General features: G+C 34.3%; 2 protein-coding genes across 2 annotated transcripts in view; one reads left to right on the top strand and one right to left on the bottom strand.

The window, feature by feature from the left end:
• The window catches only part of LOC105832891 (rho GTPase-activating protein gacU), a 131,792-nt gene that overhangs the window by 15,019 nt on the left and 94,399 nt on the right, over window positions 1–22,374 (top strand). The gene's annotated exons all lie outside the window — the stretch shown is intronic.
• On the bottom strand, window positions 3,040–14,674 carry LOC105832897 (trypsin-1). Its single transcript, XM_012674218.3, has 7 exons — window positions 6,234–14,674; window positions 5,584–5,657; window positions 5,305–5,399; window positions 5,038–5,179; window positions 4,843–4,956; window positions 4,604–4,747; window positions 3,040–3,995 (listed from the first exon to the last, which is right to left on the bottom strand). Exons 1-7 carry the CDS (start codon window positions 6,376–6,378, stop codon window positions 3,852–3,854), a joined length of 858 nt encoding a protein of 285 aa, XP_012529672.3. The 5' UTR covers window positions 6,379–14,674; the 3' UTR covers window positions 3,040–3,851.

Below are 22,374 nucleotides of genomic sequence, written 5' to 3'. Positions count from 1 at the left end.
ATATCAAAAAATCCTGGACCGTTGACGGAATAAATGAGAGACGCTCATAGGTTTAGAGCTAGAATTTCAGGATTTATTTGCGATCAACGACCTCGATCGTGTAAATCGATCAAATGAATGATCAAAGCTTCGTTGATCGAGATCACTGATACTTTGCGTGCTCGAACTCTCAATCGTGCTTGTCTGGCCTTTACTAAACTTCCTGATAGCGTGTGCGAGCTCCAGATAAATTTACAACTCATGGAATTAGTTAACCCTCAAATGAATTCATAGCAATGAACGCTATTCGTGGAATTTGCAATCGCAAACCGCGATTTTATCATTCATGGAAGACACCGCAAAATGACAAAATTAAATTAAAAAATTTGATATTTAAATTTTATGTTATTTACAAATCAATTCTGATATAAAATTTGTATTAATAGGTTATGAATGTTGTTTATTTTGTGAAAAATCTTTACGCAACATTGATGATATTTTTATCGAATTTTTAATAATACATAATATTTGTTAACATATTTGTGACATATTTTGCATAAATACAAAATGTAATTGTTTACCAACTGATAATGTGCTTCTGTTGATAATTCTGTTATTGAACAAAATATTTTGTGCGATAAGAAATATTTGGTGCATCAAATAGTTTTTTTCACGTGTTTGAAATTTATCGGGCGTTAATCGAAACTATCATTTTTTAAATTGCATTCTTTAGATAGCAAATGCCACTTAATTGGGCCATCTTATCAGATACAATTTATTCCTCTATCATTTAACATTTTACGAAATGTGTTTGCTAACAGAAGTGTTACGATAAGTGTTTTTATTTTTATGATAAGCCGACATGTAAAACGGAAAGACAAATTGTACAAAAGTTTTGATATCATTACGCTGCGGTATTTTTAAGCTCTGAATACAAATCTCCATTTCGCAAATTCGCTCGTTGGGCGTACATTACGAGCGCATATTGTTTGCACAGAGGAATCTATTTCCTTACGTCGGTGAAGTTTGCTGTCGCATGTTTTATTCAAGAGTCCCTTTTGGAATATCGGCTGTTGCAAAACTGCGAATGGAATAAAAGGTTCAAAGGTTATCCGGGAACAACGGGTGCTTTTCGCGCGAACGCTCGTGAGAATCTGAGAACACGGTTTTTCCTTCTACGCGTAAAATTGCCAAGATTTTCAAACAAAGCGAACGCTTTTAGAGAAAGGAAGGATTTATGAGAAGAGATATAAAAGTATGTATTTTCTAAGCTATTTACGCGAAGAAAATTACATATAATTTATATTATATGTGAGAGACAATGATTAACACGTTTAAACTTACACTCGGAAATGAGAATTATTAACAATATGAAACACGATATAATATTATGCACATGCTTTACGTAGTATGTAGCAACAACTGATATTTCTCTCTCTCTCTCTTTCTTTCTCTCTTTCTCTTTCTCTTTCTCTCTCTCTCTCTTTCTCTCCCCTTGTAAACATATGTATCTATTTTTATAATTAAACTGTATTAATTTTAATATTTACTTTTCTTTATTCATTTCTATCTCTGTCGAAGAATTATTTCACTGTACTAGATGTAAATCTAAATGATCACATCAGACGGCGGAGTAAATATGCTTATCAAAACGTTAGGATGTTAGCGTCGGAGTCGCGATTTTCTTAACAATTGCACGATTTATTGAGGTACGTTGAACTTCGACAATGCTGAAGCGATCGTCAGGAACGGTTGAACGAGCGCGTTGCGGTATGTGCATTTCCTCTCTTTTCTCACGTTTTCGGAAAAATAGTTGTGGCATCTACATATTACGGCGCTATGCGCATGACTCACCGCGATAAAAGAAGCATCGATTTACCAGTTTGCGTAAAATCTTGGATCCGTCTCTGGATATCGACGCGGGTTATTAACGCTCAGACACTCGTAGTGTCATTCGTACGACTTCGATAAGAAACGTGTTTGTGTTCTCTTTCTCTCCACTTTGCTCTATTCTGCTCGGCCACGACGTCCGTGATCGATATTTTATCTTTTAAAGAAGAAAGCTTTATCTTTCAGGGAAAAATAGAGAAGACGTGATGCGTCTTATAGTCATGATAATTTTAAACAATGGTAACGCGTGCAATCAAAATGCCTCTGTACACGCGTCCTATACATTTTTTAGATTGAAAATGTAAAGCGCGATTTAATTTTCTAATTAAAATGAATAACGCTAAATGAATATTCACGTGTGATTTATCGAAACCGTAAAATTTATGTAAAGTGCAATTTTTTACGCTTAAATTAAAACTGTGGATTTTGTATTTGTAAACAATATATCGATAGAATTTTCAAACTTATTGATCAATGTATCGCACTGTTTAAAAACACGAAGAGAAGCGTTACTGGTTTGTTTAAATTGCTAACGGCGGAAATATGGGGTTATGCATGAGTTACATCGCCTCGTACAGAATGATAATCGAGTCCGTTGATTTGACCAATATAGAGGATCGATAAATTTATTAGCGTTTGCTACACTACGTATGTTTACCGGACTAATAAAACGTTAATCTCAACGCAGTGGCGCGTGCAAATGAAGATCGTTTCAGATCAACAAGTATTTCCCCGTGCATAAACTGCATCGGCATATTTTGCACGCTTGTGTCTAACGTATTATAAACTGTTTATGTTAACGGTGAATAATGCGCAATATTAAAGCTCTCTTGTTCGTGCGCGGGTGTAGCAAAATAAACAAACGGTTCTTATAGTCTCGCGAAAATATTACGAGACGTTAATCGCGGTGCTGTTGTAATGTCGCGTAACGCCTCCGTAATTAGTCAAGTGCAAATTACGGCTGGCGCGTTCATGGCAAGTTAGTAGCGCACTGCAGGGGTAAGTTAATTATCGTTAAGGCGACGGAGCAGATTATATGAATAATCATGATTGTGTGTGCGGCAACTAATTATAGACAGAGTACAGCTGGGAAGTATACGACGTTTCTCTAATGACTTTACTGATGACTCTATTTAATGACGTTATGTAGTATGTTATTTAGTTTGTAGCTTTTGTTTTTTTTTTTACGATCTGATTTAATTTCTTGGGACAAAAACAAAAACATAAGATAATCTGGACGATTTGTTGTTCTTATCCGAGCTAATCGTTTGAGTTAGACAGATGTTTAATCATAAAAAGACAGAATTAAGTATTTTAATATTATATTGTACTAATATTAATATTATATTGTATTAATATTATATTAGATTATACATTTTTTATTTGTGCATAATTTGCAGATACTTACGTACAAATTTTAAGTACATATAATTTAAATATAACGACAGATAAAAAATCTATTTACATTCTATTTATTTGATTTTATAGTATTCAGCATTTTTATACTTTATTATTCTAAGCGCTCATTTCTTTAATTCTAGAACATTTTACATATTATTTGATTTTTCTAATTTATAAATACATAGCTATATGAAATATAAGCTAGTGAAAAAGGATAGGCCGCAGTAAACTTTAGAACTCTAATAAAATAGAAATTAGAAAATTGTATTGCATATTTATAGCGCGACAATGCAAATGTGCTTGTATTACAAATATCTTGCTTAATTACTGCTTCTGATATAAATGTAACTACTTCTTTGTATATCTACACCAATAGCTTTTATCATATTAGCAATGAATTTAGCAAGGTATATTATAATCTGATACAGTAATACATTTTGTCTGTGTGAGATAATAAAGCCATTGTCCATGGCATAATGAAATAAAATAGAAAAAGAAACATGAAAGTAACCTAATATGTTCGGTATGCTTGTATGAATTGACAGTCGTCAGTCTATACGAATAATGAATATCAATTGAATTTATATGGCATTCTCCTTGATCCAGTCGATGTACGAAGGTACACGGGTGTACACAGTCGGATAGTCAGTAAGGGAACAACCTTTCGCCCATGATACGAGCCCGACAAGTTTTCCATTAACGATCAATGGACCGCCCGAGTCACCCTACAAAAGAAGATTAAAATGTTTTCTGTTAAAACAAAAAAAAAACAGACGAAAAAAAGAACGACTCGCGCATGCATAAAATGTTTAAAGCTCGCGTGACGCTTATAAAGCGATGCAGCTTTCGTAACTGTTGCTTCTTCTTTTAACTCTTTGTCCGTGATATATTTTAGAGTTCGTGATATATTTATTAATCTACTTTTTATCAACCTTTTTATTTTATTTTTATTTATTTTATTTTCTTTTAGTTTTTCTTTTTTTTTATTCCATGTATATTAAAATGCGGCCAGAGTACGTCAAGTTTTTATTTTATTTTTATCTTAAATCCGTTTCATATGACTTAGAATTTGCGTAAAATTGTAGTCGTACAAAAAAAGTAAAAACTCTATTAAATAAATATAATACTTTTAAAAGTGTTATTTTTTAGATTTAAGTTTGTCTCAATAATACTTGGCTAATTAGATTTTAGCTCTACTTTTGAGTAATTAATTTATATATTTTTTAGAAATCTTATTGTTTAAGTTAAATTTTTAATTTCTATCTATAATTAAATTCAATTTTAGTATGACAAATAATATATCTGAAAGATAATAAATCATTCGCTGCATTACCTTGCAAGACCCTTGGCTGATGTTCGGATTGTTGGCACAAATGTGGGTATTATAAATATTACCGTTATACATTTCATTGCAATATTCCTGTTTTGCTATGTAAATAATAGCTTTTTGTAAAATTCTGGATCCAGGTCCATTTGACTGTATAAGCACATTATGACATTAAAATTATTATTGTAGCTTTTTTTCGCAAATCATAATAAAAAGAAAACGTGCGGAGTCTGTGCTGTGTTTACCGATAATCTTCCAAATCCTGAGACTCTGGCCGTAGCTTCTTCCTGGACAATTTCATCTTGTTTAGGCAGAGTTGCGAATCCAATGTCGTTCGATGGAATAAAAGGAGTAAACACCTAAAAGAGTAAAACTTTGTGACAATGAAAAGAGCCGAACGACATTGAGATTCAAAGAAAGAATTGATTGAATCAATTTACCCTAATCAATGAGATATCATTGAGCCATGAATTAGTAGAATCGTATTTTTTATGAATAATAATCTGTTTAACCGTACGCGTTACACGTGGATGGTCTAGATTTACAGTTCCAGCAACAATTTTTATGTCTACAGGGAGCTTGCTGTACAGAAATAATAGAATATTAGAATTAAAATATTTTATTATATATCACTTATATGTATACTTGTTTTAAGAACGTGAGTTATAATATTTTATAAGGCACATTTTGCTATGAAAGATAATTACTCCTCGACACAATGGGCAGCAGTAACAATGAAATTTGGATTAATGATAGATCCGCCACAAAAATGAAAGCTATCGCTTGTCTTCTGCAGAGAGACCTAGAAAATAATTCGTTATTGTATATATAGATAATTCATGAATTTTTTTTCTATATTTTCAAACATTTAATAAAATTTATATAGAATATCTGGATTACTGCTTGAAAAAATAAAGTTATATGTGTAACTTAAAGTAATTTTACTCGAGTTAATAGATGACGTGATTTCACGAATTATAACTCACCTGATACGGTATTTCACCCGGCGCTACATTCTCACCATTTATGATACGCGAGTCAAACTTCTGTACTACGGCGGCTATTGACAACATTAAAATTTCTTAAGCTAAATTTTTATTAGAAAGTCAATCTGTATATTTTTAAATGTATACTATAATACGTTTGATAAAATTTCATTAAAAACGACAATTTTTAACTATTACTTATTCAAGAATCTTTTATATTTCTAATTTCTTCCTGCAATTGTTATCGATATAAAAAGGATTACTTGTTTTTATCTATTTAAAAGAATATTCTACAATTTTAGATTTTTTTGCATTTTTTTATGTTTCGAATTTTGAGAACATATCCACTTTTAAAGACATAGCCTCAATAGTCCTTTCGTAAACAAAATTTTAAATGTGTAATTTTTGTTTAGACCAGAATACTTGTTTAATTTATTTTATTCAAGACAATTTGATTAATCAAAGTCCTTACTCTTGTAAAAATTCAAACAATATATCGCGTATCACTGCGCGTATCACTGCACGTATTGCATATCACTTATTAAGATTAAAAAAGCAGTATCTTATTTCACTAGATCAGAATTCATAACTTGCAAAGCAGGTCCTTTCTACATTATACTTATGATTTTATTGGCGTTAATTTTACTTACATTGGCAAATAGATGCCACACCAAGGAAAAACAAAACTAAAGATAACATCTTAGACGCCAGCAATAACGTACATTTGATCGAATACGAACAATTTATATACTTATATGGTGATAAGTGCACACGTTCTAATGGGTCGTTGGACATAACAAATGTGTCTATGCGTTTCAGATTAGATAAGTAAATTTAATTACTGATTGCTTCTGGTTTTACCTGGTTTTACCATACGTTCTTGTTTATCAATATTTTTGTGAGACAGACACGCGTATCATACCTAAGGAATTTTCTGATATGATATATCTAGGAAGTAAATAATTATATATATGTATATATATATTTATATTTATGTATAAACTTTGATTTAGATATTAAGAGTAATTAAAAAATAAAACCGAAATATTTTTTATATTTTACTTGAATATGAATAAACTAATTATTATTTATTAACAATGAAGTGTTTTTCGCGTCTAAGCTTCTAAATTATTTTAAAGGTTTGCTTATGAATAATTATATACATCTTACGTGAATATTTCTTTTTCTTTTTCCTTGCTCTCTATAGAATTCTTAGAGAGTCTTATCTTAAAGAATCTTAGAGAATTATCGTATTTTTTTAAATATCCTAATAATTTTCTTTGCAAATTTTTGTATGTAATATACATTTCAATCATATGTTAAATATTGATGAATGTTGGACGCGGGGAAGCTTATCATTTTGATTGACTGATGCTTATATATTGGATAAATTCTTATACTAAATATAAATTATATTAAGTTATCAAGATTGCATCACCGAGATATAATTAACAGATTTTCCTAGTATATTTGTTTTATACACTTCGTGGAAGTATCGATAGTATCTACAATACTGAAAAGATTCAAGATACAAGAAGTAGAATTTTTATATAAGACTTTATAGACGGGATTTATTTTGGGGAAATATTCAATATCAAAGCGATAAGGTAATGTTTATTCATTCGAATTGCGTATCAGTTGTAAACTTGACTTGAGAAATAATGTCGACAAACAGTGTTGACTTCATCCTTACATAGTTTAATTTTGCATGTAGAATTTAAACGGTTCTTCCACTTTAGGAAAATTATTTATTAATCGTATAACTTCTGTAACAAGAAATATATACTAATTTGTACTGTAAATCTATTGTGTGTAGACATTTACGTTAAAAATATGATTTTGAGTGTTGCGAATCAATGCCCAATGCTAAAATCCTATCTCTTCCGTTGCTGCATCCATCATTCTAAGACAAGGGAATTGTGCACGGTTTTTATCCAATTAGGATGAAGTAACCGTCAGTCAATGTGGCGTATCCCCGGGAGCGTCATAACCCATTACGAAGGTACCTAGTTGAGTGACCTTTCGATCGATAGCGAACAGATGCGAAACTGCATCCTAGGTGACGTTGGCTCGGCTCCAGATACTTCGAAAGTCTTGTACGTGCTGATAATACTGCAGAGACATCTTTTTTTATGATGCAAGTTAAAGGGCTCTCTTAAACGGTCAGGCGATGTCCTGAATAATGCAGCCCTAATCTGGACCTTTTAAATCTCACTTTGACAGATCTTCTTTAAACGTACAGAGATACAGATTGTTGCGCGACATATAAGCTGTAATATAAAATATAAGATAATATTAATGTATAAATGATAAGTTATTAACGCATTGCCATTCTTATATTATTCTACAACTTTTGTTTTTCGTGGGAAATAAAGTTTTTATTAGTAAACTTGTTTTCGCAGGGCGTGCATTTCGAACGTATATATGACATGTGATATAAATAAAATGCATCCAAAAATTTTTTTCTATGCAACGAGCGAATTCGTCCGTAGCATTTTGTCGGGGATTTCATTGCGCTGCCGCAACATAGTTTCAAAACTGACGGGATGAAGCTAATGCAACGTTCGTTGATATTTGAGAAAATGTAAATTTATATTTTTTATTTCGCAATATTTCTGAAAAGAGGATTTTCGAAAGTTAAAAATGGCATCCCCAACTGTTGTTCAATACGTTAAATTCTATACAAGTAGAACGTATTAATGGCAATCACGTCATAATTGAAAGTAGAAAAAAAGAATAGTAGAACACCGAGATAAGCTCCGTGATGAGCCGAATGCTTGAACTTTAAGGAGACGGGAGTTTTCTCAAGTTTCTTCAAACATTCGTACATTCTTCATTACGAAGAAGAGCTCCGCAATGTCGCTGCTGGATTCAGTTGTCCCGGAAACGCTATCCTTCTTTATTACGAAATCTTGATAGACGGCGTGAGGTGCTTAGTTTGCAAGGTAGGGGTCGATCGATTCTCCCTACCTAATGGAATGCAATCCGGCTTATGATGAAATCGAGTCGCCTGTGGAGATAATTATGTCGCCGTATCATACTTAAAGCGATATATCGAGATTTACTAATTCCCGAAACGGGCAAGATATTATCACGTTCATTGGTTTTTTTAATCTACTAATTTATAAAAGTAACAAGCGACAAAGGTCAGTTGAAATGTGACGATATGATCGACAGTTCTGTGATTTTTCGATTTGACCTGGTTGTACTGCTAACGCAATACCTTGGGGTGTAACAGGAAGTAGGGAGTCGATCGATCCTGGCGGTCAAAAAACGATATTGAGAACCGCTGTTCTAGGACTCACCTGCGTCCAACGACCCCGCATCCGGAGCTTCTCATCGATCATATACTGACAAAAAAGATTCCTTATTTCAAATAAATAATTATCAGTTACTATTTAAATAAGTATTTACATCAAACAAATAAATATTATTTGTTCACAGTAAATATTATTGGGTTTGATATGAAAATATTTATTTGAATAATATTAATGACATATTTGTTCCAACCAAGTAATTTTTTTCTCTCAGTTTACAAATAGTGAAATATTCTCGCGATTCTGTTCTCGATGTACACAATTGTTAAACTGTTCAGAATTATCGAACTATCTATAGTAGATCCACCCGATGAAGATAAACACTACACGAATGAACGTACGCATAGCTTCACTAAGCGGCAGTCAAATACGCGTTATTGCTTTGTTATGGGGAAAAGATTTCAACGTGGAGTCTGATTTTAAAACATGATAAATTCAAGTACAAATTCGAAATATGTAATTCTGAAATATATTTTCTACCAGCTGTAACATTTTATGAATTTCCTTTTTAATGAGAAGTTAATATTTTTCTTAAAGTTTGGTAAGTTAATACTTACTTTTTTGTTAATGTTTAATAAAAGAAAGCAGAATTGCGATTAGTAAAAAACGATTACGAGGCATATGCAATTTATATTCTTGTAACGCATTTGGAAGAATTATAGTTCACTTAAATCCGAGAGAAAACAAGCTCGAATACTTCTTACGTAATTCTGTAATTTTTAACAATTATGTGCAGTAGCCAAGAGAGCATGGCCTAAACGGAGATGTAAAATCCAGCGTAAAATTTACCAAGTGAAATACAGAGAATCACAAAACCGTTTTTTGAAGCTTACAGTAATCGCACGTTTCTCATGATAATTATTTGAAATGGCAGAATTATTATCTGCTGCATTTAATTCTCGTCCTCATTCTTCATTTAATAATTTTATCGGGAGCTGTTCTTTGTTACTCGCTTTCCTATGCATATAAGTACCAGTGCAATCAAATAAAACGTATCAGTCGGATGCCTGAAGCTTCCGATATCGTTTTCATGGCATCAAAAGCAAAGAACATATATGCAAACTATAGTCTTTCTGCAAATTACCTTCCTCAGTTTCAATCCGACATAGAATTTCTCCGCTATAACGACACATCAATCAAATCCTTAGGTTTTCCATTTTTGATAGAATTAATGAATTTATTTCACAAAATTCTCTTAGAATGAATGTTTTTTTCTGATGCACATTTCAATGATGTTGTCCCAAAGGACATAAAATGGAAAGACATACATTATGCGAAGCATATATTTTAACAAACGCGTCCTTCTTTCACATGACCTGCACATCTATGCGCGCGTGCACGGGACGTAGAAATTAATGTCGGAGAGAAGCAAGAGAAACCAGATGCAAATGGTTTTTTCATCCATTTTTAAGAAAGAAATGTTCATTAATCTCTCTGAAACAATTTCACAAATTTAGCTTATAATGCTAGAGTAGCTAAACAATTTGCTCTGACACATGTCTCTCTCCTTTGAATTAAATTTACCATTAGTATCGATAAATATTATGGAACGTACAATATGTATTTAGTGTTCGCATTTATTCGAATATTTGTTTCCTTTAAGCAAATTTTCAACTACTATCGTTTGCCAAATTGAAAGCTACAAATACTAGTAATTGTATATTTTAATATACATTTTGGTAATATTATAATTTTTATAAAGTTACATGACATCTTTCATTTATAGTAATACAAGCAAAGTGTTGAGCATGTATAAAATGCTTTTGTGGGTTACTTTGTATTGCTATAATAATATTGTGAATATTAACTTTCTAGAACTAAAGGGTATATAAGCAAACTATACAAGTTTATGTATTTGCTCGGATAGATTGGCCAGGATAATATAATCACAACATATGTGTGCATGTATTATACATTTTATTTTACTCAAACGACAGTAAATATACTATATTCAGTACACACGGTTCTGAACAAATGTTATTCGAGAATATTTATTCACGATATAGTAATAGCTTATAACATCTGTTACGTAACTGGAGCAGAAAGTAACTTCTCTGTTCGTCTCTCTGTGACAAATTAATTTCTGAAAGTTTAACATGGCAAATGAAAATTTCGTACCATAAAATTATGTCAACAAAATTGTAAAATTATCAAGTATTTTGCACAAAAAATATAAAACGATCAGATATTTTTTAAATAAAGCAATGAAATGCCTTTTCAGTTAATTACACCTTTATATTATAATTAGATTTCGTACTAAATATATACTTTCCGTCGGAAATAATCAATTATTACGCTCTTTTATGCAGTAAAACGAAACTGGCTGTGGAAGCCTATCATTCTTGGAAGATCGGTGAAAGCAGGAATAAACGTTAGCAATGTAAATACGACAGAATAGAATTCAGTATGAACGATCCCTGTTTGCACTTTCTTGTCGAGCAGCACCCGTCATTGAAGTTGCAATTCGTCTTGTTCTTATTCAGAAAGTTTCTAACGTTGCTATTAGTTATTTTGTAAGGAAAAAATGTAATAAGTTCTTCTGTATTTTTAGACCGTTTTTCTCCTTCTTGGGATACCAGCTTGCGGAAAGTTTAAGAACTTTCTATTGCCCTTTCTTCATCCGTAAAAATTGAGAACGTGTGCGCTTGGTTTTTTTGAATAAACGTGTATATTATTTTCTATTTTCTTTTCCACAGTTTTAAAGTAGCTAGATGTTATAAAAGAAATAATAAGAATATGTTTATGGAACTACTAATGACTTAGTTAATGAATGTTTTATCTAAAATCGTATATTGCTGAATAGAGTCGCCACGCCGCGCGCCGCTATGATTATGACTATCAATTACGATTAAAACGTGTGCGTCGATTGTTTCCGCTCTGCCAAGTGTCACCGGAAATAAGAGCAACATGTAAGCGCAGCATGGTCACGCTGTATTGATTTCGCGAGTCCGAGTCCTATTTGATTTTACTCTATCTAATAGCTTGAAATCTTTCACGGTAATTATTGCTTACTTCTAATAATTTCCTTTGCTGGTTTTTATCATTCATTAATGTATGCGCGAGAGGGAGGCGTGTTAACAAGTTTAAGAATTTCTCTAATATAATATCTCTAAGAAATGGGTAAATTTCGCAAGTTTAAAGATCAGACGATGCTTTGAATAAGGCAGCCCTGATTTGGCCCTTTTAAACCTTAGTTTGTCAGGTCTCTCTTACAGAAATACAGAGATACAAAATTATTTTGTTGATAGTCTGCAATATAAAATATAAAAAATATTAATGTATAAATAGTAACTTTTACTAATACACTGCTATTTGTATGATATTGATATTCAACATATCCAATTTTAGAAACTTTTTATGAAAAAGAAAATAGTATTTATCGGAAAACTTGTTTCGCAAATCATGCATTTCGAGTACGTATGACATGTGATATGAATGAAAATATCTTCCAAAGTTTTTCTCTGTAATGAGCAGATTCATACGTAACATTTTGAAAATTCATTGTGTTGCTTCAATAAAGCTTCGTTAAAATGGGATGTAGTTAATGTGTTCGTTGATATTGATACAGAAAACATGTAACTTTATATTTTTCATTTTATGATATTTAAAGAGAAGATCTTCGAAAAAGAAAGATGATGTTCGAACTATTATTCAATACGCGAGCAGATATATTAATAGAATTAAATGTATGGCAATCACATCACGGTTGTAAGTTTATCGAAGAAGTAGAATGTTAATGTAAGTTTTGATGAGCTAAACTTTCAAGCATCAAGAAGGCTGAAATGTTTTTAAGTTTCTTCAACCATTCGTACTTTATTCCGGAGAACAGCTCCGCAGTGTCGCTACTGGATTCAGTTGTCCTGAAGGCGCCATCCTTTATCACGAAATCTTGACAGACAACTGCGGGATGGTTGGTTTCCGAGCAGCTTCCGTAAGGGTCGATCGATTCTGCTTACCTAATGGGATACAATCCCTCTTGTGATGGTTGAAATCGTATCGTCAGATGCGAAGATAATTATGTCTTGTGATCACACTCAAGCGATATATCGAAATCTATTTTCAAGAAACAAATAAGATGTTATTTTTAATCGTTATTTTTAAATGGAACTTTTAATTTAGAAAAGTTACAGTGTAAGCGACAAAAGTTGAATAAAATGTCACAATATAGTCGACAATTCTGCAATTTCCGATTTAATCTGGATATTCTGTTATCGCGATATGGGGTTTAACAGGAGGTAGAGAGTCGATCGATTCTGGAGAACAAAAAGCGACATTGAGAACCGCTGTTCCAGGACTCACCTGCGTCCGACGACCCCGCATCCGGAGCTTCTCATCGATCATAGAGGTAGTGAAATAGTCCGACTCACGTTTCTGTTCTCGGTTTGTCGAGGTACACAGTTGTCAAATTGTTCAGAATCCTCGAACAATTCAGATTTATCTGATGAAGATGAACGCTATATGAATGAACCTGCGGAATAGCTCCGACAGTTAGACGCGGTATTGCTTTGTTGAAAGGAGATTTCAACATGACTTGATTATTATCAAACACGATCATGTATAAATTCGAAATATATCATGTTGAAATATATTTTTGTGCAATGTAACAATATCAGCTTTAACATTCCACTAATTTCTTAACTAGCAATCGTATTATGTTTTTGTCACTAATTATACATTAAAATATCTACAGTATATTTTTCTTAATCTTTTGTGATAAAATAAAACAAAATAAATATGTAAAATAATTTTTGCGAAGCATATGCAATTTATATTTTTGTAATGTAACATTTAACGAATTTTTAAACACACACTCTATTATTTTTTTTTAAATACAAAAAAATATTTGTATTTTATTTTTGTTAATGCATTATTTGGAAAAGCAGAATTCCGGCTAGTGAAATAATTATTACGAGGTATACGTAATTTATATTTTTGTAACGCATTTGGGAAAATTAGTTAATTTAAATCCGAAAAAAAAACAAGCCCACAGGTGCTTCTTGCGCTGTAATTCTTAATAATTATATGTAGTATCCAAGAGAACAGCGTAGCATAAGCGGAGGAGTAAATTGCAAAGTTTACCGAAGGAAATACGAGAAACCGTTTTCGGAGCTTACAGTAAAATGCGCGTTTCTGACTATAATTATTTGAAATGGCAGAATTATTATCTGTTGTATTTAATTCTCATCTTCGTTTGCCATTTAATAAATTTTATAATATCTGAAGTTATGCTCTATAACTTCTGTTAAAGTTATAATATCTGTTTTTCTGTGCTTTTCTGTGCAAATAAGTATGCGAACCAGCGGAGTCAAATAACACATATCGGTCGGATGCCTGGCGTTTTCGATATCGCCTTCATGGCGTCATAAAAACAAAAGTACATCGGCGCTACCCGTCTCTCTGTAAACTACTTTCCTACTCAGTTTCAATCCGATACCTTACGACATCGAATTTCTAAGCGACACATCCATTTTTACGTTTTTCATTTTTGACAGGATTGATGAACTCGTTGACGAAATTCATTTGTTTGCGAGCGACAACAATTTGAGAATAAATGGGTTTCTTTACATATATGTCACTTTTTGCAAAATGGAAGGGCACACATTATGCAAAGCATATATTTCAACAACAAAGTTTATATTTCAACAAACGCGTCAGAGTACACCTACATGTCTATACGCACGTGTATGAGACGTAGAAATTAAGGGGTTACACCAACCTAGACGGTCGAAAAACAGGCCTAACTTTGATATTTTATTCCTCCTAAACGGGTAGTGGGAATTAAATGAAATTTTGGGTGATTATTGACTTATGTTTCGACAATATAAAAAAAATTTTTTTATTAAACAATGGCGACGGAAAGCAGAAATATGGCCGCCGACACACATTGAGGTTTGGAAAAACGCATTTTGCGGTGACCACTGTCCCGTCTAAACGATCCATCTGAAACAAAAAAACAAAATGGTGTTTTTAAGTTAACAGTAGTGGTTTGTCGGTGACGATCGCCGATTGTCGATTTTATCGTTTGTTACAAAATGGCGATGAGTTGAAGTTAAAATTTAAAAAAAAACGAAAAATTTTTGTCCTTTTCATTTTTTTATTTTTTAATGAAGACCGATTAAAAAAAAAATAGATCGTCACCGACAAAAGAATGTTTCTGAGAGTATTGTGTAAAAATTTGAAAACGATCCATCCATTAGTTTTTGAGATCTGGTGGTCACCGACTTTGAAAACCATGTTTTGAGAAAAACGCGTTTAAAGTTTCAAGTTTAGTTCTACTATTGTTAATAGCCGAATTTTGCACTTTACCTCTAGTCGACAATTCTGGGGCCATATGAGATTCCTTCCACATCAATAATAGCAGTGCTTTGTGAAGACTTTTGTTGACAGCGAGCAATCTTTTCTTCGCGCGTCGCCTTCTGCGCTCGTACTTCGGCCACATTGATGCGCGCTCGGTCTTGATTTTCGCAATATGCAGCACAATTCTTTTATTATCATTAATAAATATGCGGCAGCATCTTCATTAAATGTGTATGCAGCAATATTGGCAGCAATTTGCACAACGTGTGCACCGCTGTGCACTTTTGGCGCTATGCGCCAAATCAGATTGTTCAAACTTTCGTTAACATTTTGCGTAAATCCACCGACGCATTTCTCCAGTAAATTATCACTAGAAAGTTGTTTTCAAATATTGGACGAATGGCTTTAATCACATCATCGTCCAGTGGCGATTTATGTTGATATTGCTCCAATTCGAGCACTCGAACGCTCGATCCCGTTTTACTCAACTCTCTGTAATTCCGGCATTTTTTCAGATATCAACATAAAACTTTCAGGATATATTCTCGAAACTTGAAGCTTCAAGAAAATGTAATAAAAAAAAAATCGAATTTTTTTTTCCGCTAGGTTGGTGTAACCCCTTAAGAGAGAAACAAGATGAAGCAGATGCAAATGGTTCTTTCATATATTTTTAAGAGAGAAATGTTCATTAATCTCTGCGGAACAATTTCGAACACGATGCCGGAATGATTAAACGGATTTGCTTTGACTGACTCACTTCTCTCTTTTGAGATACGTTTACCGCTGGCACATTGATCGTAGAAATTACAAAACGTGCAATATATGTATGCAATATTGACTTATATTTATTCGAATGTATGTTTTCTTTAAGTAAATTCGTTTATTATTGTTTGCTTGCCAAATTGACAATTACAAATATTAATAATTACATGATATTTTGATGATATTAATCTTCATGAAATTGTAGGGTATATTTTTAGCAGGAAAGTGTTGAACGCGTGTAATAAACTACATGATATATAAAATATATATGATGTGTATTTAACGATTTATTACATCTATGTTTGGACGTTTAATTATACATATCGATTCTCGATTTCACTGTATATGTTATTAAATATCAAAGATTTGTATATTTCGATATTAATTATTTTAAATTAATGGTGTACCTTTTAATTTAATTAACGTATGACGGGACGCATGTGTACACAGAAGGACATTCTGGTCTACCGCATTCAAACGCCCATGAGACAATTCCTACGAGTTGTCCATGGACAGTGAGAGGCCCGTCGGAATCTCTCTGAAAAATATAATTCCGCAAAAGTTAACAATACATTTGATTGGAAAGAACCAATTCGCAAGCAATGTTATTTTTTATAATTAAAATGTTTTTTGTTAGAGCAGAACTAGGAAAAAATGTCTGTTATTTCTTATATTTATATTTCTTAATTTCTTAAATTGATATTTGTGATGATTTCAAACTATCGATTCGCTCAACTGTGAGTCGTCTAATCTTGTCAATTAAATCTCAACGTAACGAGAAATCGAATGTGTTAATAAACAAAATAATCAATACATTAACAATCAACAATGATGCTATGAATTGAAATATTATAGCATTTTACGCGTATAATATATATTATTAAGTACTACTAGAACATTACAAGCGCGCGCTGCGCGCGCGCTATTTGACTTTTTACTTTAAAAATAATAATAATTACAATTTGATTTTCTCTATCTTTCGTTTACATTAATCAAACGTCTTCTGCAATTTTGAATAAAAAAATGTAAAGTTTAATTATACATACATACATACCTACATACCTACCTACATACATACATACCGACATACATACCTACTTGCATACTTACTACTATCTAGCTACCTAGCTACCTAGTTACATATTTATCTAGTTACGCTCGCTCGTTTGCTCCCTCCCTTCCTCCCTTTTTCGCTCACTCACTCACACACTCACTCACTCACTGGCTCATTCCTCGCTCACTCACTGGCTCACTCCTCGCTCACTCTTCGCTCGCTCACTCCTCGCTCACCCACTCGCTCACTCCCGACTCACTCCCGGCTCACTCCCGGCTCACTCCTGGCTTACTCCTGGCTAACTCCTGGCTCACTCCTGGTTCACTCTTCACTCACTCACTCACTCTTTACTCAGTCTTTACTCACTCACTCACTCACTTACTGCCAACCAGCCAGCCAGGCAGCCAGTCGCTCACTTGCTCATTTCTGGCTCACTCCTTGCTCACTCCTGGCTCACTCCTGGTTCACTCTTCACTCACTCACTCACTCTTTACTCAGTCTTTACTCACTTACTCACTCACTCACTGCCAACCAGCCAGCCAGGCAGCCAGTCGCTCACTTGCTCACTCCTGGCTCACTCCCGGCTCACTCCCGGCTCACTCCCAGCTCACTCCCGGCTCACTCCCGGCTCACTCCCGGCTCACTCCTGGCTTACTCCTGGCTTACTCCTGGCTCACTCCTGGCTAACTCCTGGCTCACTCCTGGTTCACTCTTCACTCACTCACTCACTCTTTACTCAGTCTTTACTCACTCACTCTTTACTCAGTCTTTACTCACTCACTCACTCACTTACTGCCAACCAGCCAGCCAGTCAGGCAGCCAGTCGCTCACTTGCTCATTTCTGGCTCACTCCTTGCTCACTCCTGGCTCACTCCTGGCTCACTCCCGGCTCACTTCTGGCTCACTCCCGGCTCACTCTTCACTCACTCACTCACTCTTTACTCAGTTTTTACTCACTTACTCACTCACTCACTGCCAACCAGCCAGCCAGACAACCAGTCGCTCACTTGCTCACTCCTGGCTCACTCCTTGCTCACTCCCGGCTCACTCCTGGCTCACTCCTGGCTCACTCCTGGCTCACTCTTCACTCACTCACTCACTCTTTACTCAGTCTTTACTCACTCACTCACTCACTCACTCACTCACTCACTTACAATGAACTTCGAGAAATGCGAGCAATCGACTTTACATGCCTTTTTTTAGATAGGAAGGATAGGATATTAATTAATTAATATAAATTGATAAATTAAGTTACAAATTAAAAATGTGTAATAAACGAAAAATTGCAATTGACATGTCTCCACATGATTACCATATATATTACAAAATTACAATATGATTGCCATAAATTACGTGATAATGTAATTAGTTTATTCTTCTTATCGAGATTCTGAAACACATTATGCAACTCGAAAAGCAAATGTTATATTAAAACATTGTGTTTAAGTCGTTAAGAACACTAGCAAATTGAAACGTCGCGTGAGAAGAATAATCGGGCTACGTTTATGATTAAATTTGGACAGACAGCGTAAAATTGTATGTGCGATTACTTAACGACGATGATATATTGCCTTACATAATGTAAATAATTTACATAGCATGAACCTCTTGCTGCATTTAGATCATTTGCGCAGATTTGTGTCGATTAATCTGTTAGGTTACTCACCACCAGCAATAGCGAATAAAGGAACTAAAGACAATAATTGTATCATTATCTTTAATGATCTTGTACGATATTCTCAGCTAGTTATTCTAAATCTGATGTGATGTTTATACGTTCGAAGATATATGTATAAATTTTTAATTTTTAATTACGTGAGATTAGAAAAAATAGTTAATGCTCATTGATACTTAAAATAATTTCTAATCTGTCACGACATATATGTATATTATACAATTTCACTCACGATCTATATTGTCATCTTTTCCACTGATTTTATCATTAATAAAACGCTGTCAAGTATTTAGCAATGTACAATTTTTTACTACATATACAGTTTGATAACAAATGTATCAATGAAATTTTTAAGTAGGTATCTCAGTAATAATAATGATTTAATAATACAAATGTATCAAAGAAATCTTGAAGTAAAGTTCTCAGTGATTAATAATGAGTAAGAAAAAGATTCGTCATTTGTATTTTACAAAAATTCGTATTACACGTAATTTTATTTGTTCATTTTTCGCGTTTTTTGAGTCGCAACTTCGTAAATTTCAGATTTAAGAGTTTAATAATATATTAAGTATATATTAAGTATACTTTACATCACGGGATTACTGGCTGAACGTGACATACAGCAAGTTGAATGTAATACTAAACAAACTTGCGACGTAGGAGTAACATAACAATGCACCTTGTCGAAGTTTACCGTGGTTACGAACTTAGGCAATATTGCGCGATCTATAATGAAGTATTTTGAGAAGAACTTCTTACTTCAAGTTACTCTGAGTGATGTTTGCTTACGCTCAGTGGATGGAGGAAGAAATATTTGTGATATTGATATTGATAATTATAGATGCGACTCGCTAAAGATTGTTCACTTCGTTTCTCGCGAACTTAGAACTTTGGCGGTGATGTGCAATTTATAACAAATGTTTTCGAGGCTGATTACTTGATGCTTTTGCACAATCTTTACTCATATTCTATAACAGAGAAAGAAGTATTTAAAAAACCGTTGATACTACACTCTTGTTACTGTTTGTTTCACTCGAATAAGCTAATTTTTCTTCATTTCTTTATACCTCTCAATCGAAACGGAGAGAGGGGTTTCTCTCTAAATTGTTATTCGAGTCGTATAGGTATGATCATTCCAGAGTCAGGCGGACAAAATTCAATCTCGATTGAATTCCGCAACGTCGTATTTTCTTTTGCGTGATATGACATTCGGTTGCCATGCGACTTTATTTCCTTATTGTATACGCGAAAGGTTCAGAGATGGCATTTAGAACTACGGCGTCCTAGTTGCAACGAGAGGCACAGCCTTTTGTCGGCTGTGCATCGAGTGACTGTTAAGTTCGTTTTCTCGTTAACCTTCGAATACTTTAGATGAAGTACGGCGAATGGTTCCGAGATTCTTGTGGATGGAGTGAGGACGTCGAGAGGACGTCGAGAAACGGCAAAATCGTCCATTTCGCTGTTGCCCGTCATACCACGTTAGAGAAACGAGCCATTTGAATTTGCATGAGGTAGCGTGCTCCGATGACGAAGTGGAAAGAAAAAGAGAGAGAGAGAGAGAGAAAGGAAGGAAGGAAGGGAAGAACAGCTGCTGGATTTTATTACATTTCGCCATTTATCTCGCGGCGCTTCGTATATCGGATTAACGATAATTGTTCCTGCGGTCGCGGCACCTTCATCATCGATTTCTACCCGCGTGACGGCCAGTCTTTTAAATTTATTAATACAAAAATCCCGCACGAAAATATGCACGCCACCACGCTATCGTATGAAATAGTGCCCTTATCGATTACGTCGTATCAAATGCCGCTCTCACTCCCGGAGGATGCTCTTGCGCGCGCGCGTCCTCGTGCAAGTTGTCGGAACATCGCAGAGACGGACTTATTCAAATTTGCAACAAGTATTAGCCCGATAGCCTGTTGAGACATTGGAGTTTGAACTGCACGTAAATTCCGTAACGTTCTTGTTGCTCAGAGTTATCGAGTTTCCATCGTGGACAGATGTCGGTACTCTGACTGGATTCAGTGGCTTTCGGTGATTTCGGTAGGGACGTCGCATATTTTGGCATCTTGAAAAATGAAGATTGACGTTTCGGAAGATCAGGAGGCAATGAACCGACATGCCTTTCACGCGACGTTGAATCCGAGTTGCGATAAGTCGAAGACTTATATCCCACCGCCGAATTCGATTTGAAACTTGTACACGTCGCGCGTTTCGCGATTCTATGCAACACGATCAATACGTTTCTAGTAAATATAGATATACGTAGATAAATAATATTTATAGATATAGAGGAGATATATTTAGATATAGTATATATCGATAGAATATCGATAGATATGTAGGAAAGAAATATTTTGTACCTGTATCTTTCTATATCTTTAGAGACATATATTACACTAAGAAAAAAAGTTGTTAACGTGACTAATTTTTTCAATTTAATTAAATGTGTTTAATTCAAATATTTATATACTTTAGTTAAATATATAAACATTTGATTTAAAATTCAAATATTTTATGTATTTTAGTTAAATGAATAAATACTTTAACTAAAGAAATTTAATCGAATTGAAAAATTTTCAAATTAACATTTTTTTCTCAGTATAGATGTATAAATCTAAATATAATAAATAAGATATAGATATAAACCATTTTTCCCTGATACACCATCGTGAGACAATCGTAATTTGCGATAAAAGTGACTTTTTTTCGGGATAAAATTATTAGATCGACAGGAATATTCTCGCTGAGAATATCGCGGAATGCGATGGGCGCACGTGAATGGATGGTATACGCCTGCGGAAAACGAGCTTTCGATCCTCTCTCAAACCCAATATGTCCATGTGATGGATTCACATTCAACCAGGAACGACCGAGTGCGGGGAGACGAGACTAATCGGCGCTCTCCTTGCGCCGATCGTGTCATTATTCGATTCATCGTGTATCGATAAATCTTGGCCGCCTCGGAAGTTCTTAATCCACGGACTTATCGGGCTCGACGGGCGTTATCGGGGAGGCGCTCGTGGGATCGGCTTTCATCGCTGCCTCGTGATTAATTAACACTTCGAGTGAATTAAGTCGCACTTCGTTGCTTATGTAATTTGCCCGTCTCGGCCCGCTCGATTTTATACGGTGCCTCAAAGATTTTCATTCACCCGAAGACTGCTAACTTTATCACGTGGACGCGGACGAAGTTCACTATTGATTTTAATTATAATGCGTCGTCGTGTTGCTTAGCTTCTCTTGATATATATAAATATTATAGAAGCTTCGTTAGCTTTGATTCGTTCCTTCGTACGAACGTATTTTTGAGATATTTGTGTGCTGTTATTTAATTTTTCTCCGTGCCTCATTCTGCCTCGTTAAATTACTATTTGGGGAGTCTTGGATATCTTGGTTTTTTTTATCTATTAATATCCTACAACGTAGTTCTGCCGTTAGTTACTCCTGTACGAGCTTCGCGTTGTTTGCGTAAGAGTAAATAGCTTCTAACGATGTAGCAACCGTGCGGGGTCTGCCGTGCAAAATACGGTACATACGTGGGCGACAACATGGGACCTGTAAAGGATCATAACTCCCTCCGGGGCGCGAGAACCATAATCACAGTCGGCTTGATAACGTAAAGAGCAGGCGTTAGGGTAGGGTCGGACGAGCGTGCGGCGGATCAATCGTTTAATACGAGCCGT

This window comes from Monomorium pharaonis, chromosome 1, assembly GCF_013373865.1.
Source record: "Monomorium pharaonis isolate MP-MQ-018 chromosome 1, ASM1337386v2, whole genome shotgun sequence".
Taxonomy (NCBI): Eukaryota; Metazoa; Arthropoda; class Insecta; order Hymenoptera; family Formicidae; genus Monomorium; species Monomorium pharaonis.
The sequence above is the reverse complement of the archived record's forward strand: the minus strand, read 5'-3'. Positions and strand labels throughout refer to the sequence as shown.

Excerpts from the sequence above, each read along its gene's own strand:
- LOC105832897 (XM_012674218.3), bottom strand. The coding sequence starts at position 6,378 with ATGTCCAACGACCCATTAGAACGTGTGCACTTATCACCATATAAGTAT. Across the intron at positions 5,400-5,583 it reads CGGGTGAAATACCGTATCAG|GTCTCTCTGCAGAAGACAAG; the intron begins GTGAGTTATAAT and ends ATTATTTTCTAG. Across the intron at positions 5,180-5,304 it reads GCTGCCCATTGTGTCGAGGA|CAAGCTCCCTGTAGACATAA; the intron begins GTAATTATCTTT and ends ATTTCTGTACAG.